Below are 22,420 nucleotides of genomic sequence, written 5' to 3'. Positions count from 1 at the left end.
AAATTATGGCTATTGGCGTATGCAAATAAAGTGCAATTGTATTCTTATGTAATGTCTTTAACAGATCTTTCTGTTGAGTGATAACTCATCAGAATTTAGAAAGCAAGTTGGTGTTTAGCCTGTTATTTAGAAATCCTGTAGTATTGGGGGTTATGGAGTTTCCTCAATGGGCAGGTAGTCATCAGAAAACTTAAGAGCCCCTAAAGCAGTGGTCTCCAACCATTTTATGGTGAAGATCACTTTCTGGAAGTAAAGGCACCCCAGGATCTGCCTTGCCACCCCGCCCCTTGAGCCCCTGGACTGTGGAGCTGAGCCACAGCCCGATCCTACTTCTGTGCCGCGCCCAGTGGCCAAATGAACGTGGTGTCGGGTGCTGGCCTGGCCAGGTCTGGGACTCTGTTGTCCAGGGGCGTGGGGAGGGGCAGGGGGGATGTGGCACTGGGTGCAGCCTGGCGGAGGCCCTGAGGGCGCATGCCCCCCCAACCTGTGCTCTCGTGGCCCAGTGACAGGAGCCCCCCATGCGCCCCTGGACAACCAGATCTTCCCAGACCCGGCTGAGCTGGGGCCGCCCCCACACGAGTCCCTACTGCTGAGCTGAGCCATGCCCACACGTGGCCAGCTGCACCGGGATTCGAGGTGCAGCAGCCGCCTCTGCCGCCTCCACCCCCGCAGAGATGGGGAGGGAGCCCCCCTGTACCCCTGAAGGAGCCCCCCTGGGCTCTAATCTTCCCGCTACCAGGCTGGGCTGGGGCCCTACTTACCTTCCCCTGCTCCTGGCTAGGCCACATGGTCAGTTGCTTACCGCGGGGGCCTCTATCTGGCCCCTGCCCCTTCCCTCCTCTACAGATTGACTTGCTGGGGCTGGGGGTGGCGGGTGCGCGCAAGTGCGTGCGCCCAGCTGTCCCCCCAGCCCAGGATCTATCCAAAGAGGCCCCGGGATGTACCTGTCGACTGGGATCCCAGGTTGGTGACTATTTCTCTAAAGGTAAATAGGTGTCCTTGCTGCCTTTTTGAGACCGATAGCCCAACATCCAGAACCGGCTGCATGGCTGGCTTGTATGACTTACAGTCACTGGCTTTGTAAATTGTTTAGACATCCCTCCCTGGGGGGTTAAAGACGGTTTATCTAGAGATGGTGCTGACTCAGGTACATGACAGGGTAAAGTAAGCATTTATATGGAGAACATGAAGGTGTATAGTAGCTGATCCCTAACTTCTGTCCTCAGTTCCCCCTGTGGTTCATCTGTGATGTGGCAGGATATGTTTGATAGGTTCTTATCTCCTGTGGTCAGGAAATTGTTTAATCTTAGTTGAACTGTGTTAGGAGTCCTCAGTAATCTCAAATGATTATGTGGCCTCATCACTATAGCATTTAGGTGCCTTTTGAATAATAAAACAAGACAGTATAAGAGTAAGCCTTCTTTTATCCCCTCTAGCAGAAAATTTAAATAAGTATTTGTTTATGTTCTTTTAAGGGCTGAGTTGCCACTGGATATTTGCCAACCAAAGCAAAACCTCTACTATGGACAGGCTAAATCCCTGTTTGTATTAGTGTACCAGCCATCTATCAGGAATCAGTATTCCCTGCTTCTGTGTTAGATTTCCTTATCATGACAGGCCTTAATTTAGCATGAGTTAGACTGGCACAAGCCACATCAATACAATTAAGTTTGTATAAGCTTAATACCATTTAAATAATTGTGTAGGTTTTCTTTTGCTGTCCAAACACATTTTTTCTTTGTAAATATTTTTGCCCTTACTATAACATCTTTATAGGTGCTATGTCTGTGTCACAGTAGCCAATGAGAATTCTTTCAATGTGGTTAAGAATGGTATTGATATAGGTTTTCTGCAAATAGAAAAATAACTTTGTAGAACAAATTTTCTCAGTTTCCCACCAAATAAGTTGTTTTGAAACATGCTTCTTGGGAAAAGGAGTTCATTGCTTGTACTTTCTTATAAAACTTTCATTAACACGAAAGTTCAAATGCAGCTGCCAAAAGAAAGAAATTATGTCATTTCAATTATTTTAACCTGAAGTAGCCTAAACTTTCCTTCCCCTCACGGTGTAAAGAACATATAAGTTGAGTTAGCAGAGAAAGGTGAATTGTTTAGTAACATCTTCCAACTGAATATGAATATAAGATTAGGTCCTCCATTTCTGTAAAATAGTTATTGATTTCAGGGTGATGCACTGATTTATACTGACTGAAGTTCTTGCCTGTTGTGTCATGTCGGAGAGTATATATTCAGGCCATCATATCTTTTTTTAGGAGAGTGCAGATTGTTACAGGAGGATTCTAATTTGGTATATTTATGCCCAGTTAATTAATAAGGGGCCAGTTGAAATTGAGCAAAAATTAGAATGTCCATCCTGTTGGAAACTTTGATGTTTGAACCATTTCTTGACATTCCAAACAAGGATGAAAAATAGAAACATAAAAATATCTCCCAGATAAACATTTGTTAATATTTAGATTCAGAAAAGAGAAAACATTTTGTTTCTGCATTTTGATTGAAATAAGTCAGTTTTATATTCCTGAATCAAAATGTTTTGTTTCAGTACTTTGGTTTGATGATAATACTTTGTTTCAATTTAGTTCAACATTAAATAGCATTTTTTAATCAGGATACTTTACCTCACAGGAACTGTGTGCTAAATGCTCCTGTTTTCTCCAAAGGACCAAGCTCATTGGTCAAACTGCATTTCTCCATGACATATTTTGCTGTGTGAGTCTCAGACTACTCGAGCAGAAAAAAGCCTGGTCTGTATCCTGGCAGATAGTGTGGCATGCAGAAGAGAGCTCCCATGAGACTGACTACATGTCACACTAGGAAAATGCAGTTTAGTGTTCAGCTGATTAGATTGGAACATGTAGAATTTTGATTTTGAAGCAAATCAGTTTTCTGTTGGAAAATCATTCTGGTGAAAATTTCCAACTAGCTCTAGTACTAAGAGTTCAAACTCAAAAATATGTAACATCTGCCTCTGGGTTTTGCAAGACCTGTAAAACTGGTTGAAGTGCTTGGAAAGAGACTTCTTGTATCCAGGGATTAGTATCGGGTCTAAGAGAAACTCAGCAATCTTGATCTTATAAAGCTTCCTCCTACTTCTACTGTTATGCACAAGACCTTTACCACCCACTTCTGCCCTGCAGAAGTTTTAGGTTATTCATACTGGGATAGTCAGGAGCTTTTTGTTTTCATTTGGTCGAACCTGCTGTTCTATGCCAGCTTCTGCTAAGGCATGCCAGTGGCTCTCCTGAGTTCCCAGAAGAGCTTCTCCTCTTGGGGGGGGCGGGAGATTCCACGGAAGAGAAGAACTTGTGTTGCTTACTGATGAGGGTGGGTCTGATTTATAATCAGATTTTGTACTGGTATAAGTTACTGCATAAGTTTCAAGGCAATATCACAGCAGGCCTTCTGCCTATAGAAGTGCACACTGTTTTATGTAGACAAGGTTGTTTAGATGAATCTGATTTTTTTTATTAGATCAACTTAAATAGTTGGAAACATTTTTCTTAGCAAGCTTTCGGGTTTAAAAACCCTTCATTAGGCTGAGGAAGCATTTGCAGTTGGTGTGTGCTCTTTCTGGATGGAATGAATCCACTGTTTTATATAACAGTTTTGTGTAGCAGTGTTCATGAGTTTGGGGTCTCTTCTGCTTAAATAAGAGGATCCCAGTTTTTTCTCAATGATTACTTGGACAAAACGTTCATTAGTTTCTGTAAGAGGTTTGACTGAGTAAGAACTTAAAGGTTTAGCTACTGAAAGTACTTACAGGGCTACTTATAATCCACAGTTACAAAAAGGATACGTTTTCAGTCAGTGTAGCTCTGTAGAAGTCCATGGATCTATGCCAGTTTATGCCAGCTAAGGAGCTGGCCAGAACCAGACAAGCCCATAGAGCATTAACCTTTAAAACCAGTACTAAAGCCATCACATGCATCTCCAGCAGACTTCCATTGTATGGCATATACCGGTGATGCTCAAAGTACAGTCCACATGCCAGTTCCAGCATACAGAGCCAAGTTAGCTGGTCCATAGGACTACCCGTGGGTCCGGGAATTTGGCAGCAGGGGAGCGGTGGCTCTAGGAGCCCCGTGGCTATTAATTCTGCCACTGCTCCCTTGTCACTAAACATTGGGACCCAGATTGGGGTGACACATGAACTAGTCTGTGGCTGGATCCAGTGCCTAGTGCTCTAGAGCTGGCCTGTCTAACTGGTACCCTACTGGCCACATATGGCCCATCAGGAATTAAGTTGCAATCCCTAGGCTCCTATCTAGCCTTCTGCTCCTCCCTGTTGCTCCAGCTGCAACAGTAGCTGGCACCTGTGGGTTCCGCCTCTCTCCTCTGGCTGCAGCTTCCTGTGTGCACTCCCAAGGGCAGGACAATGTGGTGCGCTGCATGGGGAACTTAGCGTGGGTCTAGGGCTGCACACAAGAGGGGGATTGAGGCCTTGAAGTGGGGGGGCGGGGGGGAAATGCACATGCCTGGTGCAGTGGTGGGGTGCCTGTGCAGTGGGGAGGGGGATGCCTATGTGGGCACATAGTGCAGTGGGGGTAGAGAGAGCATCTGTGTGGCGCACAGCCCAGTAGCTTGTGCCTCATTTGGTGCATCCTGCGTAGGATGGCCCCTGGAGGTGTAGAAGTTGGACAGCTCTGATCTAATGTATGCACCACTTGCCATGATGGATGTACGCTGGCATGTAATGGAGAAGCACTGGCCACGTTTTTAAATTTGTCTTTGTGCTGTGTTGGATTAAATTGAAAGTTGCCATGTACCTTGCAGAATCCTGTGTTGTGTCACATTTCCAGCAGCTCTCAGAAGGTATATCTGCTTGAAGTTGGGATGTGTGATTGTAACATGTGTCAGCATAATTGAACTAGGCTTAAACGCAGCTGACATGGGTAACAATAGCAATGAAGCCACAGTGGCCTGGATATCTGATAGTGTGCTGGTAACCTCAGTCTGGAGTCAGGGTTCCCAGCAGATGGAAGTCTAAACTGCCACATCTTCATTGTGGTTGTTACCTGTGTTAGCCAGATTAAAGTTAGCCTGGATATATCCATCCATGCTGCATTTGTATCTCCCGTTGAGTAGGACAATGTAAGACAGTATAGGGACATGTAGAGATACTCAAGCTAGGCTATTCTGAACTGGTTCAAGTACCAGAAACAGAAGACTTGCATTAGCAACATAGTACTGCACACAAGCTATTTACTCTGCTGAGTATGATGCTAACACAGCACAACTGCTTCCATTATCCAAGCAAGCTAGCTCAGATCTAGCTTGGGTATCTCTGTGACACTGCATTGTGCACACCTGAACAGTCTCTCACATACACAGAACCCAGGGACTGAGACAGAAAATTCAACCAGGCCAATTAGAGCAGTTTATTTGATAATATTTTCTTTATTGTTAAATATATTGTCCTAAAATCTGCTTCTGTCACCATTGAAATCCCATAGCTCCTTTTATCAAGGATTCTATCAGTCAGGGTTTCCTTTAGGTTTCCTTCAGGGTTCTTTTTTTCTTAATAGAGTTCACTAGATATAGACCTCTGTCTGACTGGTATCAGGAATGGAAGAGTCATTAAATCAGGAGTGGAGCTCAGATTCCCAACAGATCGGACATTTGGGACTCCCTGAAGTTCTGAATTGGCAGCTTCTGAATTGCTGGGTATAGCAACCAGACTTGATAGATTTCAGATTCTCTGCTGGTGATATAGCTCAGAATGTTAAATGCTGCCATTTTCAGTTGCCAGAGTGAAGGAAAATATTTATTATTTGCTTGTTGCCTGGGACTCCAGAAGCCTCTGTGGCTAAGAAGGTCAGCTGGTCTGTGGAGTTTCTTAGTGAATAACTTCATAAGCTACATTTTAGCAGAAAGGAAATGTATATAGAGAGAGATTAGGAAGGAAAACATTGTGATTCTAAGTGAAGCAAAAACACAATGGAGAAGATTTATGAGTTGCTTAAGGCCAGATTGTACCCACGGATGTGTAAGATCCTCTATTTAAGGAGGCTGACTTACATCTTGGAATGTGCAGGGAGGTTTGTGGGTATGAGTCATTTGGCTGCACCCTGGTTTTAATATTAAGGGGTTATATATGCTAGATGGGATTTTTCCTGTGACTTCCAAAATGGCTAAACTATGCTGGTTTTACTGAATGAAGATTTATTTTCATTCAAAAGCATGTATTTACTCCTATCTATTTTGTAATAATTATTAGCTTTGAAATATAGAGTAATTGATTTGATTTTTTTTTTTTTTTTTTGTCCAGGAAGAAAATATTTAAATTTTTTCAAATAAAAAGAAGCCAATCGTTCTGGCAAAGTTTTGAAAGCTCTTCTGGGAAAATTTTCTTTGGAGTCCATAGCAGATTTGTTTGAGTAAAGGTTTCAAGACTGGGGCTTATGTTTTAGTAGGGAAAAATGTATGCATAAGAGTGACCGAGTATTTTTGTTTTCATGAGTATTCATCATTAGCGATAAAAGTTCTTCAAGAGAAATTACACCATTACACCTTTGCAACACTATTGTTCTCAAACCCATTGCCTTTATGGAGAATAATGAACTGTTCTGCTGATAATGCAAATGGATGCCGAATCTTGCTTTCTCTGTGTTAGATGTGGTTGCTCCCAGGGAGCTGCAACATGGTTCAAGAAGAAAGACACAGAGTAGCTGTATGTAACCAGAGTAACTTTCTTTGTGGTCAGCCAAGTTAGCTCAGGTTAGCTGACAGAGTGGATAGGTGCAAGGACACAGATCCAGTGTTCCAAAATTATGCAAGAGACAAGGATTTTTTTGGTGATAGCTTTTATATACTGGGGAGAGATGCAAGTCAAAGTTTTAGGTACAAAGTGCACTTCTTCAGGTCTGAGGACTTTGTGCTCACAAAATTAGAATAATAGGATCATAGAACATTAGGGTTGGAAGGGACCTCAGGAGCCCATCTGGTCCAATCCCCTGCTCAAAGCAGGACCAGCTTCAACTAGATCATCCCTGTCAAGGCTTTGTCTAGCTGGGTCTTAAAAACCTCCAAGGATTTAGATTCCATCGCCTTTCTAAGTAAGCTGTTTCAGTGGTTTACTACCCTCTTAGTGAGAGAGATTTTCCAAATGTCAAACCTAAACTTCATTTGCTGCATCTTGAGACTATTGCTCCTTGTTCTGTTATCTGCCACCTTTGAGAACAGTCTAGCTCCATCCTCCTTGGAACCATCCTTCAGGTACTTAAAGGCTGCTATTAAATCCCCACCTTCAGTCTTCTCTTCTACAGACGAAATAAACTCAGTTCCTTCAGCCTCTCCTCAAAAGTCACGTGCTGCAGCCTAACCATTTTTGTTGCCCACCATTGGACTCTCTCCAACTTGTCAACATCCTTTGTGTAGTGGTGGGGGGAAAAACTGCATACAGTACTCTAGATGTAGCCTCACCAGTGCTGAATAGAGAGGAAGAATCACGTCCCTTGATCTGCTGGCAACGCTCCTACTAATGCAGCCCAGTATGCTATTAGCTTTCTTCATAACACGGGAATACTGTTGGCTCATATTTAGCTTATGTCATGTCCACTGTAACTCCCAGGTCTTTTACTGCAGACCTGCTGCTTGGACAATCTGTCCACAGCCTGTATCAGTGCATGGGATTGTTCTGTCCTAAGTGCAGGGCTTTGCACTTGTCCTTATTGAACCTCATGAGATTTATTTTGATTCAGTCCTCCAATATGTCAAGGTCTTGCTGAATTCTAGCTCTACCCTGCAGGGTATCCAGTACTCCCTACAGCTTGATATCATCCGCCAACTTGCTGAGGGAGCACTCCATCCCATCCTCCAGGTCACTGATGAAGATATTGAACAAAATCAGCCCCAGAACCTACCCATGGGGCACTCTACTTGACACTGGCTGCCAACTAGACATCGAGCCATTGACTACTACCCTCTGACTAGTAATTCTTCAGCTGTTTTTCTATCCACCTTACAGTCCATTCATCCAACATGTACTTCCTTAGCTTGCCTGCAAGAATGTTGTGAAAGACCATATTAAAAGCCTTGCTAAAATAGAGGTATAACACATCCATTGGTCTCCCTGCATCCACAGAGCCAGTTATCTTATCTTAGAAGGCAAACAGGTTGGTCAGGTGTGACTTGCCCTTGGTGAATCCATGCTGACTGTTCCTAATCACCTTTTCCTCCAAGTGCTTAGAAATGGATTCCTTGAGGACCTGCTCCATGATTTTTACAGGGACTGAAGTGAGGCTGACTAGTCTGTAGTTCCCTGGATCCTCCTTCATCCCTTTCCTAAAGATGGGCAGTATGTTTGCCCTTTTCCAGTCATCCAGGTTTTCTCCTAGTTGCCATGAACTTTCAAAGATAATGGCCAGTGGTTCTGCAATCTCATTGAACAACTCCTTCAACACCTGAAGAGGCATCCCACTTGGTGCCATGGACATGTACACGTCAAGCTATTCTAATTAGTTCCTAACCTGTTCTTTTGCCACTGTTGACTGCTCACCTACTCCCTTAACTGTGCTGTCTGGTGCAATAGTCTAGGAGCTGACCTTGCCTGTGAAGACTGAGGTGAAAAGGCATTGAGTGCTTCAGCCTTTTCTACTAAATTTATCATTAGGTTGCTTCCCCCATTTAGTAAAGGACCCACAATTTCCCTGATTTTCCTCTTGTTGGTGACATACTTGAATAAACCCTTCTTGTTATCCATCATGTCCCTTGCTAGCTGCAACCCCAATTGTGTGGGCCTTCCTGATTTCATCCCTGCATGCCTAAGCTATGCTCTTATACACCTTCTTAGTTATTTGTCCAAGTTTCTTGTAAGTTTCCTTTTTGTGTTTTAGCTCACTGATGAGTTCCCTGCGAAGCCAAGCTGGTCTTCTGCCATACTTGATAGTCTTCATATGCATCAGGATGGTTCATTCCTGTGCTTTCAGGAAGGTTTCTTTAAAATACTCCTTTCCCACTCAGATTTGCCTCCGAGGGGATCCTGCCCATCAGTTCCCTGAGTGAGTCAGAGTCTGCTTTTCTAAAGTTCAGGGTCCATACTCTATCATTTCTCTTCATAAACAATCATAAATAAATCATTCCCTCATACGTATCCTGCAGTATTGTGACTACAACAACACTTTATAATTATGCATGTTTTATACATTAATGGATCCATAGTTAGTCCAGTCATTAGATAGTACACAGTTAATGCTACTTCCATATCACACACTTATTAATGTCAGCATATTAATCCGATTCAAAACTTTTTGTCCTAGTTAGGTTATATCTGGTACCTAAATTGTCCTAAAGCACTCCACTTTGATTCCTTCTCCACCAGGCAGCAGCAGTGGCATTTGTATTCAGGCAGCTGAAGGAATCAGTGAATTTAACAGCTCATGGTTCTTCACTACACAGTTGTTAATAACCATCTTTCGCTCTAATGTTCTCGATGTACCGTTCTTTTGGCAAATTTGGTTTCTTTCCCCCTATTTCTCTCTCCTCTTGGTCTCTCCTTTCCTATTTCAGGCCTGTAGACTGGTTTTAGCTCTTTTCAAAATCGTAGAGTCCTCTATAGAGATCAGTTTTTAGCAGCAGCTAGTGTTATAGCTTTTGTTGGAGCAGAAAAGGGAGGGTGAGTAAGCTGAAGTTTTTAGGCGCTGTCCCTGTTCTATGCAGCCATAACTCAGGAAAAAATGCTATAATGTACAGGTAACAAATTCATTGCCCTCTTCATAGTATAATAACATTGGGCCAGCCTTCTTGGGAGGAGAAATCTACATGGGTAGATCTATGATTTTGAAAAGGGGGTGCAGATGGTTTGGGACATCACATTTAACACAGCACATTTTTTCCAGTTAAGAGAAACTATGAGTTTTACTAATATAGTAGGGGGCTAGTGCTATATTAATCAGTTTAAGATCAAAGCAAAAACAAATATAATTATTGGAATGTGTTCTAAGTGGCTAGCTGCTGCAGCCATTTGAAAAAAACACAATAAACTAGGTAACAAATAGTCAAAAGATATAGTGTCATTAGCCCTGTAGTTATTATAGTTAAATGTACATCTCTTGATCAGACAAATAAAACAAAAAAATAAATACAAAATCTTGAGTGTTTTCACTGTCAGTCATTTCTACATTTAAATTCATATTGCCACACCTGAGTTAAGGTTTTTAGTTAGAGCATGGCTATGAAATAGAAAAGAGACATTACCAGAAATGGCTAGCAGACAGCAAAATTGCAGAAGAAAGGATAAAATAGTGAAACATCAAGACCATTAAAAAGGATAGATGGTTGTTAACACCTATGGAGTGGAGAGAGATTATCAGGAATTGGGGACATAATGATGAGCCATGAAATCAATTGACTCTCAGCCCTGCCTGAATAGAAATGTTGCTGCCCTTTCCAGGCAGGTGGTTTTAAAGTTTGGGTGGAGCAGGGGCCGAAGGGGGTACAACTGCACCACTGGGCTCCTCCATGGATTTGCCCCGGCAGTTTGTCAGTGTTAAATGCTGTCAGTAGGTTTAAATCATTTGGCTCGGGGACTATGATTGATGGAAGAATTAGAGAAGAACTGGAAAGACGGCATTTTACAGGGAACTTCAGAAGTGTAAAAGGATTGTGATAGAACAGAGATATCCCTGGAGAAGTGAAGCTATGTACTAGGTTTATACCACCCTGCTGCTTTGTGTAAGTTAGAGACTAGAGGCATTTATACACATACCTTTTCATGCTGTAATGTGCTGGACATCCAGCGCTTTGGAGCAGACTCGATTAATTGGTGAGTGGGGCTTAGGGGGTTGGGACACAGGTAATTTTTTCCTTGATCCTTCTTGGTTATGGGTCATGGACTGAGGAGGTGGAGGCGGATCGAGGTAGTCAACCAAAGACTGTGGTGCTGGTGTTATCATGAAGGCTTTGGCTTCCATGATCACAGTCCGCTCATTGGTGAGAGAGGCAGTGGTCTCCTGGGAAGAGATGGCCTCCACCTCACTTCTCTGGGGAGGAAGCTCTTCTCAGCCACAGTGGCTGACCTGCTCAATCGGGCTTTAAACTAAGCCTGCTGGGGGATGGGTGGACAGCCACCAAAGCAAGCCCGTTAGGCAATAACTACAAAACCAACAGGTTAGGGCACCCAAGGGAATCTACTCCTACCCAAGCCCTGGAACAGTGTCCTCCTGGGAATGTAAGGAAGCCTAGGGCTCCCAATGGGATGCTTAAGTGTTTGTACACCTGTGCCAGGAGCTTGGGGAACAAACAGGAGGAACTGGTCCTCCTACTAAACAAGAATAACTACGATCTCATAGGAATAATGGAGACCTGGTGGGACTCTAGCTGTGACTGGGTCACAGGTATAGATCGCTATACCTTGTACAGGAGAGATTGTGCAGATAAAAGGGGTGAGGGTGTAGCTCTCTATGTCAAGAATAGCTACACATCCCTGCAAGCTGACATTTGTGCCAAGGGAAGGTGACTAGAGACCCTCTGGGTTAAAATACGTGGCGAACATAGCACAGGAGACACAATGGTAGGAGTCAACTACAGACCCCCTAACCAGGAACAGGAGCTTGACCAGGAATTCACCAGGGAACTGGCTGAGGCTACATGCTCTCCATGGTACACTTCCTCTGGACTCCTTTAAGAAGCGTTTGGATTCTTACCTTGCTGAGATCCTTTGACCCGAGCTGACTTTTTGCCTTTGGGGAAGGGGGCTGGACTCGATGATCTCCCAAGGTCTTTTTCAGCCCTAATGTCTATGAATCTGTGAATCTGTAGAAGGAAATTACAGGAGAAAGACAGAGGCGGTAGAGTTAGCAAATTGCTAGACCTATCGAGATGCTGGAATCAGTTGTTGTTACTGATGATTATCTTGATGATGATGATGATGACGACGATGCAGGGTATCTAAATCAGGAGCCCCCATTACTTTGAACGGTCTGAATCCCTGACACTGCTTTGAAAATATAAGTGTTTGGCTAGGTTGCAGGTTCAGTTGAGAATACTAATATTTCTTGCCAGTATTATATACATGTTATACAGTCCAAAGTATGAAGCTTCTTTTATGTTGTTTATAAGAACTGCATACTTTATTTGTATGGAAAAAACAAGCTAGGATGATGTCAGAATGTAGTTTTCTAGTGGAAAGAGAAAAAGAAAAAAGTTTTCTGTGATAGAAGGTGGAGCAAAGGATAGACAGAATGCAAATTGGATTGCAGGATCTGAGCTATTCAGCTTGCGACAAACAAATGCTTAACAGGCTTTAAAATTATAGCACTTTACAGCAGATCTGCTATAACTTTTTCATCTGTCTACTTTATTCTGCTTGAAGTGGAGACTAACGTGCTGTAACTTAAACTAACATGCTTTTTTATTTATTCATTCATGCTAATCTGAATGAAAGTTACAGTGATTTAGCTTTACAACGCTGCTATAGGAGTAGACCTGTGAAACATTTAAATGGACTCAGCTGACATGCATTCCTGGGTAGTAAGTCCCCTTCTCCTGCCTTTTAAAATAATATATAATTACATATGTCCGCAGCTAAAAAGGTTAACCAAACAAGGTGTATATTTCTGAGAAAAAATGATGTGGGGGTAGGGGGGTGTACAAAATTATGGAGTAAATGCAGGCATTCATGCTACTTGAGCAAATATTGCATTTAAAAGTGAAGGGCACATTTGTGCTAAGGAATCAGAAGAATTTAGCTGGAAGATTTTGACGTGCTGTTTAATTAATGTTTGAATAATCTAGCTATGACTATAGTAAGTAGAATGCTAATAGTCTGAAGCAGGAGTTAGATGTTGAGCTGAAGGCCTGTATATGTTACTCTCCTGAAGACTTGGGGTGGATTCTGTTCCATTTGTGTGCTTAAGGCTAGGTACAGACATTCAAAAAGCCTAAGGTGGAATTGGTGTAAGTGACACAGTTTTCTGTAAGCGGCATAGTTTAGATCAGTTGCAAACAGAACACACATTTATCCTTTAGTGAGGGGAGCAAATCTTAGATCAGGTTCCACCATTTTTAAACCAGTTTGAGCGCTGAACTTCTGTTCTGTTATGGGTATAGAACTGTTTCTGATCACTTATACTGGTAAAAGTGTAATGTCCGTACCTGGCCCCTGTGGCATCTTTAGAACCACGTATGTGACATTTTTGGCACTCATGCAGGTTGTGATTCTTTACCCCAACACTGTGGACGTGTAAGTCTATGTGTGTAGGCTGAGTATGTGCAATAGGCTATGCAGTGTTCAGGCATGTATGTGATTAAGGAAATGTGTGTAAGTCCTGAAAATGAGACTGGACATAAACCCATGACTAGTGGGTGTTAGATGCCGGAGGGGGAGGACCCACACATGTTTTAGTACCAATAGCTGAGTGGTTAGGGCTCTTACCCAGGAAGTAAATACCTGCATTCTAGCCCCCCGTCCCCAGAGGCTGTTTGAACCTGTATCTCTTGACTTTGTAGCACAGTGCTTTATCCACCACATCATAAAAAGGCATCATCCAGATTTCTCTTGAAGTTGGCTTCCTCATCAGGCAAGAGAAGGGGCCAGGAAGAAGAGAAAACGCGAGAAAGGGTGCGGTTACCAGTAAGATGGCTGCTGCCTTCTAAGGCAGGAGTGGGCAATTATTTCAGCTGGAGGTCTGCTTAATGAGTTTTGGTGAGCTGTTGAGGGGCACAAGGGTAGCACCACTCCTTGACAGGTGCCCCGCCCCCCTGGTTACCATTTTGGGACCAGGAGTCCTGCCCCTAACCCCTGGCCTTTGCTATGGAAAGTCTATCCCCTTGCCATGGAAGTCTTCCTTTTGGGGTGGGGTGCCATCTTGGAACTGGAGAAAGCCCCAAATTATATACTAAAAAATAATAATCTACGATAACATACTTTAATTTTATTTCAAAATATATTTTTTTCCTGGTTTAAGTGTGCTTGCATAGTGTATATAGAGGTGATTGCATAACGGCTCTTACTCTTGTATATTGGGGGGGGATAGATGGTTATATGTGAGGGGTGTGTGGTTGGGGATGAGGGCATGTGTGTGGGGTGTGGGTATAGTGGAGTGTGGGATGCATGGGTGTGTGCGTTTGTAGGGTGTAGGGGAGGGTATGGGTGTGGCTATGAGTATGGTGGGGTGAGGGGGGTGGGTGGTGTGTACGGGGTGTGAGTGTGTGTGTGGGAGTGTGTGTGGGTATGGTGGGGGGGGTGTGGGTGGGTCCCTGGAGTGTGCGAGTTGCCTGAGCCGCATGTGGTGGCAGTGCGCAGGGCCGGCTCAGCCTGGCCCCATAGCACGCAGCTCCTCGCGCTCCCTCCTGAATCTCCAGCTGCACATGGCAGCAGCGTGTGGGGCCAGCCTGAGCCAGCCCCATAGCGCGCTGTTCCTGCAGCCCTGGCCCCTTTTCCCTCAGTGGGAGTCCCTGGCCCCCGGCCCAGTGGGGCCCTTACCTGAATTGTCATTCTTGCAGGGAGGGAGGCTGGAAACAGCCACAGGGCTACCAGACTAGAGCCTCTGCCAGGCAGAAGCTTCTTGTCTCCAGTATCCCCTACCTTGGGGCTGGGGCTGGGGCAGGCCAGGCTGGGGTGGGCGCTGGTTGCTTAGCAACCAGACCCAGAGCTGCTGCTGCAGCGGGCACTGCCACCTCCTGCACGGAGGCACTGGCCTTCAGAGGGGCAGCCAAAGGCTGGTGATAGTTGTCTTTTAGCTTTTGGAGGGGTCCCACGAGCTGGATGGAATCACCTGGCAGGCTGGAACCAGCCCGTGGGCTGTATTTTGCCTTCCCCTGCCTGAGTCAATGCTAAACCTGTGTTCTCAATAGGATGAAAAATTTCTTCTGCACTGCTCTCCATCCATCTTATCCAATGGCTATTCAATGCAAAGGGCAGCGAGATAGTTTTAAAAGGAGTGCTAGAGAAGGGACTAGATAATTTTTTACCTCTTGCATGGTGGTTAGAACAGTATACAAGGACGTTGTATTAACACAGGGTCAAACCCACGAAGTGAGACTTAGTACGCGTCTCCCAATTCCTTGGCAAGTGCCCTATCCACTCAATTCTTGGGACTAAATGGTAAAAGGGGCCTCTTCTTTCTCCCTTTTTCCAGACTTATGCTCAAGTACTTAGCTGCATACATGCCTGACCAGTGTGTATGTGACTGCACATGCTCAGCATATGTGCACACACTTAAATGTGTACAGTGCAGAAGTAGCAGAATTACAACCTGTGTTTAAGTACCAAAAATGCCACTTAGATAGCTAGCAAACTGCCATTTAGGCACAAAAATGGAAACAGAATCCTGCCCCTCGCTTAAAATGTTTGTTTTGGTCAAAGAGCGTGAAAATAGCAAGTCCCTTCCTTGAAGAGCCTTCAGATTAATTCGCACAGATATTATGCACAGGAAAAGAGAGCTGTTACTAGGAAGGAGTGACTTTATAGCTTTGCTGCAAGAATTTGCTGTTGAGGTTAGGTTTGGAGGCTAAAGAAGGCATTTGGTATCTTTGATGTAAGTAGCTGTTCTGAAAAAATGACTTCATTGGATATTATCTCTATTTTAAGTCTTAGGAAGTATTGTTTTCATTACATTTCAAATCTCATATTAAAACAGTCACTGAAATGGATTCACAGAACTATTACAGGTCAGTTTGCACAGTGTTTGATCACACTGTGCCTTGCTTTTACCAATTCCTGTTCTGTTCTTTCATGGGCACCGAGACTTAAATAAAGGAGTAAGTAGTTGGAAGAAAGAATATGGGATCAGATCTCCTGATGCGTTAGAGTAATGCTAGGGAGTAGAGATGGAACATGATGCCATCTTTGTTTAATCCTAGGAACTATAAGTGCCTGAAGCTGCTTTATCACAAATTTCCAAGTTCTGGTACATCTCCAACCAAGCCTGGAATACCACTCACAGAGGTGGATCTAAAATTTTGAAAAGGGAGGTGCAGATGGTGAGGTGCATCATCACATATAAAATAACACACAGTTTTATCTAGTAAAAAATAAGCCAGAAGCTTTACTAATGTGCTAGGGAACTAGGGCTGTATTATTAAGTTTAAGATGAAAGCAAAAGCAATCTGAAGGGCTGTGAAATAGGAGTTTCATTTACCAGGAACAGCTAACAGAAAGAATTTCAGAACAAAGGATAGCTTCAGGGGACATCAATACCATTAAAAAGAAGAGAGGATTGTTAACACCTGTGGAATAAAGGGTTGTAGAAGGGATCAGGTAGATTAAAATGAGCCATGAAGTCAGTTAGCACTGCCTGACCTGAAATGATGCTGCCACTGCAAGGTAGTTGGGTTTAAACTTTGGTTGAACCAAGAATAAAAGTGGGTCCAAGTGTACTAGTATGCTTGTCGCCCCCTTGGATCCACCCCTGGCCACTCATGTTGGTAAGAATGTGGCAGGAAGCTTCAGCAATGCATGGCTGTATGTGAATTGTTAGCTAGTTATTGCTGAAGAGGTAGTTCAGAATTTAATTTTTCTTTTTCTTTTCCCTTTTTAAATATAGGTTCCTTTGGGATACTTGTTCTTCCAGCAGTAAGTATTCCTTTTCCTATTATACTTGACAGAAAAGGTTATTGTTAAAATACTGCAGTCTCTCATTACGTGCTTTATTGGCTTATATTGGTGGCATGGCATATTTTGTGCATGGTGCTAGTTATTTTCAAATTTAAAGACTAGCTGCTGACCATCAAACCAGCATTGTTCTAGTCCAAATGCTTTGAGGTTTGTAACAAATAATTAGAAGTTTAAGGAGGAAGTGTCCAACATCAGCTGGCATAAGACTGTCTCAGAGCACCTGATATTTGGTAGCTGCTGACAAAAATGGTGAATAAACTCTGGGACCAGGATTTGCTGTCATCCCAGTGGTTAGAGCTGGGTCACATGTCAGGAGGTTAACATCTGGGAGTCAGAAAATCAGGTTAAGAGTCAGGGAGAGGGAGGGCCAGAACAAAATCCAGAGAACCAGAAGCCAAGACAGAGGGAGGATTTAAAATCAGGAAGCTGAGAGCTGTTAGATGCAGGGGCTAGAGTTGGGAAGATAGGTGTAAAACCTAAGTCATACTCAGGAACAAACTAGAGATCAGGAGCCAGTCACAGAAATCAGGAGTGAGAGAGGTGACCAGAGCTGAGGCAAGGTGTTAGGACAAGGCAAGCCTATAAGCCCTCAAGGAGATATATGCAGACACATGCCACTGCTTAGTTTTCTATTTTGAAGGCTCTGTTTGAGATGGGGACAGCAGTTATTGCCAGTACATCAGCTGTTGTGAAGCTGAAGAGTTTGTCAGAGGATGATTTATCACATCAACACACTGTGAATGCTTTTTAGTAGATCCAAGTGATGCAAAAAAATCCAGATATTAAATCAACAATGTGAACAATGTTTATGTACAGTCCTTTTTAGGATTTGCATGTTTAATGTAGACAAACTTAAAATAAGAATGTAGATTTAAACACAAACTTAATCAAGCATTACATAAAATGTATGGAAAGAGAGTTTTGAATTTATAATCACGAGAGTCAATGCTGGTAGCCTGCTTTAGGAATTATGCTATCCTACAAAAGAACTAATTTTCTAGTTTTCTAAGGCCTTTCTAAGGTTTTGAGAAGCCACAGGAACTATCAAACTGCAGATACTCAGTATCTTTGAATTCTGGTTTTAAGTGATCTGTCTGATCAAAGTAGTTGGAAGTGAATGACAAATACTGAATACCTGAAGTATTACAGCAAAAAAGTTCAAAGTTGTGCATTCACATCAAAGTTCAATATCTGCACAAATATTCAGTTTTCCAACAAATTGCAGTCCTTTTATGGATAATTCAGGAAAAGAAAAAGATGTAACGAACTGAATACATTAATTGCTATTTGGACAGCCCTTAGAGCTCCTCAGAGTATTCCCAAGTTAAATCCTCTGCATGGCATGTGCCATATTTGCTCCATTAGAAGATGAGGTTCTCCCCCTACCATTTAGCATGGGGGCAGAGGGAAAGGCCCCTTGCCTTACAGTCAAGCACAAGGCAGTGGGGTGGGGCAGGCAGCTGCTATGGTGGCTGGGCTGGAGCTGGAGTCACAGCTGCTGCCTACTGCCTCCCCCCACCCCACTACCTCTGTTTGCCTCTGTGCGCCCTCCCCTTCTGCCCCCAGTCTCCCCGCTCCATGCCACTTCTCTCTGTCTCCCTTTCCGTTCAGCTGCAATAGCAGTGCTGGCTCCATGCCACTGCTAGACTGGAGCCATGCTTCATGCCTCCAGCTGCAGCAGGGATGGAGCCTGCCAGTCCAGAGCAAAGGTAAAGGGGGAGGGTGGGGCTTGAGAGGCAGGTGGTGGGGGGAGACTTTTCTGGGGCAGGAAATAGAAGAGGACTTGGCCAAATCCAATCGGTCTCAAAGCTTCCTCACATGCGTGGCTGAGCTCCACCTGTTTCAAGAAGTTTATGGGCTGACAAGAGGTAAGGCGCTGCTGGACCTGGTACTGGCCAGAGGGGATGCTCTAATTAGCGATCTAAAAATTGAAGGGAAGCTGGTAGAGGGTGACCACGAGATGATCACTTTCGCTATCTGTCGCAAAGCTGGCAAGTTAGCCAGCAATGCAGTAGTCCTCGACTTTAGGAAAGCTGACTTTCATAAGCTCAGGAGGCTTGTTCTTGAGGCCCTGAGAGGCCATGGTTTGACAGGGAGGGGAGTTCATGATGAGTAGTTGCTCCTTAAGGGAGCGATCCTCGAAGCACAAGAGAAGTTCATCCCAACCCATAGGAAAGGTGGTAAAAGGGCTCAACAACCACCTTGGCTCAACTCATGGACCTCCTGCGTCTGAAAAGAGAGGCTTATAAAGGATGGAAGACAGGAAATACCACTAAGGAGGAGTATTCTTCAGTGGTCCGCACCTGTAGGGAGTGAACTAGGAAAGCCAAGGTTGCAACCGAACTCCAACTGGCTACATGAATAAAGAACAATAAAAAGTCCTTTTTCAGATATGTGGGGAGTTGAAAGAAAACCAAGGGCAACATTGGACCCCTGCTAAACCAGATGGGGCAGCTGACTACCGACACTCAGGAAAAAGCGATTCTGCTTAATGATTACTGTGCGTTGGTTTTTCACGAGCCCAGAGGGACTACCCTGCCTAACATGATACGGGATGACCAGGGTAAGGCTGAATATATGCCTGCCATTGGTGTGGATCTTATGAGGGAACATCTTGAGAGGCTGGATCCCCACAAATCAGCTGGTCTGGATAGATTGCACCCAAGAGTGCTAAAGGAACTGGCAGACACCATAGAGCAGCCACTGGCAAGGATATTTGAGAACTTGTGGTGCTTGGGTGAAGTACCTGAACATTGGAAGACGGCCAGTGTGGTGCCTATCTTCAAGAAGGGGAGGAACTACAGGCCAATCAGTCTGACCTCAATCCCTGGGAAGTTCTGGGAAAAAAATATCAAAGAAACCATTCTTGAAAGGCTAATAGAAGGCAACATTCTGAGAGACAGCCAGCATGGGTTTGTTGCGGGTAGGTCTTCCCTGACCAACCTCATTTCTTTCTAGGACCAGGTGACATATCACCTGTACAAAAGGGAAGAGGCTGATATAATATATTTGGACTTTAAAAAAGCCTTTGACCTGGTGGCCCATGATGTCTTTGTGGAAAAATTGGGCAACTGTGGCCTTAACTACACCACAGTCCAATGGCTGGGGAACTGGCTCTGAGGTCAGACCCGGAGAATGGTAGCTGACGGAACTGAATCAACATGGCACTCAGTGACCAGTTCCCCTAACGCTCCATACTCAGACCTGTACTCTTTAATGTATTTATAAATGATCTGGACACTAGTGTCAGAAGCGGACTGGCTAAGTTCACTGATGACCCCAAACTTTGGGGAAGAGTATCCACACTTGAGGATAGGCTAGTGATCCAAGTTGACCTTGATAGGCTTGCAAGCTGGGCTGATGAAAATCTGATGGCGTTCATATGGAGAAATGCAAGGTGCTCCACCTTCGGAAAAAAAACCCACATCACGTTATAGGCTCGGCAATGCTACACTCCCTAGCACCACAGCCAAAAGAGATTTGGGGCCATGATTGACCACAAGATGTACATGAGCCACCAATGTGATACCTCAGCTGGCAAAGAGAACAAAGCTCTGGCTTGCATCTACTGATGCATCTGGAGCAAGACCCAGGATGTCATTCACCCTCTGTACTTGGCTTTGGTGAGGTTGCAGCTAGAGTACTGCATCCAGTCCTGGGATCCACAATTCAGGAAGGATGTGGACAAGCTTGAAAGAATCCAGAGGAGAGCCACGCTTGTGATCAGAGGGCAAGAGAACAGGCCTTATGAAGAGAGGCTGCGAGCTATGGGACTCTTCAGCCTGGAGAAGCACAGGCTCAGGGGTGACTTGGTGGCAGCCTGTAAGTGTATAAAGGGCATGCATCAGGACCTGGGGGAATGCCTGTTCACCAGAGCACTCTAAGGAATGACAAGGTCCAACCATCACAATCTCCTGCAAGACCATTTTAGGCTGGACATAAGGAAAAACTTCTTTACTTTTTGAGCCGCCAAGGCCTAGAATAGACTCCCCCCCCTCCCCCAGAGGTGGTGCAAGCACCTACTCTGGACTCTTTTAAGAAACATTTGCATGCATATCTTGCTGGGATCCTTTGACTCTAGCTGACTTCCTGCCCCTTGGGCAGGGGGCTGGACCCGATTATCTTATGAGGTCCCTTCCAGCCCTAATGTCTGTGAAATCTATGAAACTCCAGGAGCTGGTAGATTGGTATGCTTGAGAAGGTACAACTGAGGAACCTATAGAGTAGGGTGACCATGCATCCTAATGAGGCAGGACAGTCCTGGAATGGGAACCTCAAGTCCTGGTCCCTGGCTGCATGACTCCAGGACAGCTTTTGTCTCAGATACACAGTATTGTGCAGGGATCTGGGTTTTCCGTTTGCCACAGGAAACAGCGGGTTTTCCTTTGCAGGCTGGCAACATTCCAGCCTGCAAGGTGTGCTTGAGACTGCCGGGGTTATGATGCCGAGGGTGCCACGTGCATACATGTGCCCACAAACATGTACATAGCTGGAAATACAGCCAGGCAGCATAGAAAGCAGCTCCTGCAGGTAAGTCTATGGGGGAATAGGGGGCATAGGTAGGTGAGAGGGGTAGATTGAGGCCCCCACAGTGAGGGAGGGAGTGGGGCAGGGGCTTGGGGTACTGCCCAGCCAGGACAGTGCGTGTGGCCCAGGGCCGGGGTGGGGAGCAAGGGCAGCTCATCCAAGGGGTGTGGGTGGGTCATGGGAGGGCTTGCACTCCTGGGAGGAGGTATGTGGGAGCATGTGTCCCTCCAGATTTGTGTGTGGGATGGATGTGGGCTGCCCACTGTGGGCTCGGGGCTCCCCACTCTGCTGCCCTCCCCTTGGGAGCCTCATGTTGTGTCCTGCCTTTCCATTTTTAAAAGGTGGTTACCCTACTATAGAGTTCAGTCAATGCAGTCTTTTACCACTCTCTGGCAAGGTATATCTTACACATTCTTGAACTAGAAAATGTTTTTTTCATTAGCATAGCTGTGGTAGTCATCCATGTAGCTTTCTGTATAATTGGCTGGTAACATAATACAGGTGAACAGTTACTTCATGTTACTGATTTTAGCTGTCATGTTTTCCAATGGAAACACTGACTTACAGGGCTGATGCAAGAGCTCATGCCAGTAACTGATGTGGTTTACAGGTATACTTCGTATTCTCATAACCTGCTCTTTGTTTTTTCTTATTTTAAGAATATGAAAGTGAAGACAAGGATGATATATTTTTTTTTTTTTGGAGGGAATGAGGGAAAATTGCTCTTCATAGCTTCCATCCTCTGCCTAGGGAAAAGTAGAAATTAGATGGAGAGCGTGCATAAGAAAGCAGACTGAATTAAGAGAAAATATTCACATAATAGAACTCCTACTGAAAGCTGTTTAAGAATGGCCTAACTCTTTTTTTTTGATTATAAAATATCCTTTTTAGAGTAGTTGTTTATTAGATTAAAGGGTTTAACTGAATGCCTACCATTATTTTAGCACTGACCTTCTGCAAAATACATACCAAACTTATGATCCTTGTCGTCTGAGAAACACAAATATAGCAGTATAGTTTATTGGAATGTAGTTATGCCTATATGTATGTTGCTGACTTAACAAGTTTGATTGGCTTGGAGATCAGAAAATGGAACATCCAGGAAAGTAACAAGAAGGAAAAAATGTGATGATTTTTGTAGAAGAATTAAACATTTTTAGGAAATCAAAACTCTAATGAAGCAGCCTATTTGGGCTGCCATGAATAACAATAGTAACAATCTATGAAAACATATTTGGGAACTGCAAACCGCATTTGTGGATTTTTCATCAGGTACCAAACCAATCCTTGCAAGTTTGTTGATATAATAATTGTGAG

The 22,420-nt window shown here is 44.2% G+C and overlaps 1 protein-coding gene across 1 annotated transcript in view; it reads left to right on the top strand.

Annotated features, from left to right (window-relative positions):
- CD109 (CD109 molecule) overlaps positions 1-22,420 on the top strand; it is a 152,151-nt gene that overhangs the window by 38,807 nt on the left and 90,924 nt on the right. Inside the window, exon 5 of the mRNA XM_014518445.2 lies at positions 16,506-16,534. Coding sequence (XP_014373931.2) covers positions 16,506-16,534 — 29 coding nt within the window. The remainder of the gene's footprint in view (positions 1-16,505; positions 16,535-22,420) is intronic.

This window comes from Alligator sinensis, unplaced genomic scaffold (assembly GCF_000455745.1).
Source record: "Alligator sinensis unplaced genomic scaffold, ASM45574v1 scaffold37_1, whole genome shotgun sequence".
In the NCBI taxonomy this organism is placed as follows: Eukaryota; Metazoa; Chordata; order Crocodylia; family Alligatoridae; genus Alligator; species Alligator sinensis.
This window is presented reverse-complemented; position numbering and strand designations above follow the sequence as displayed.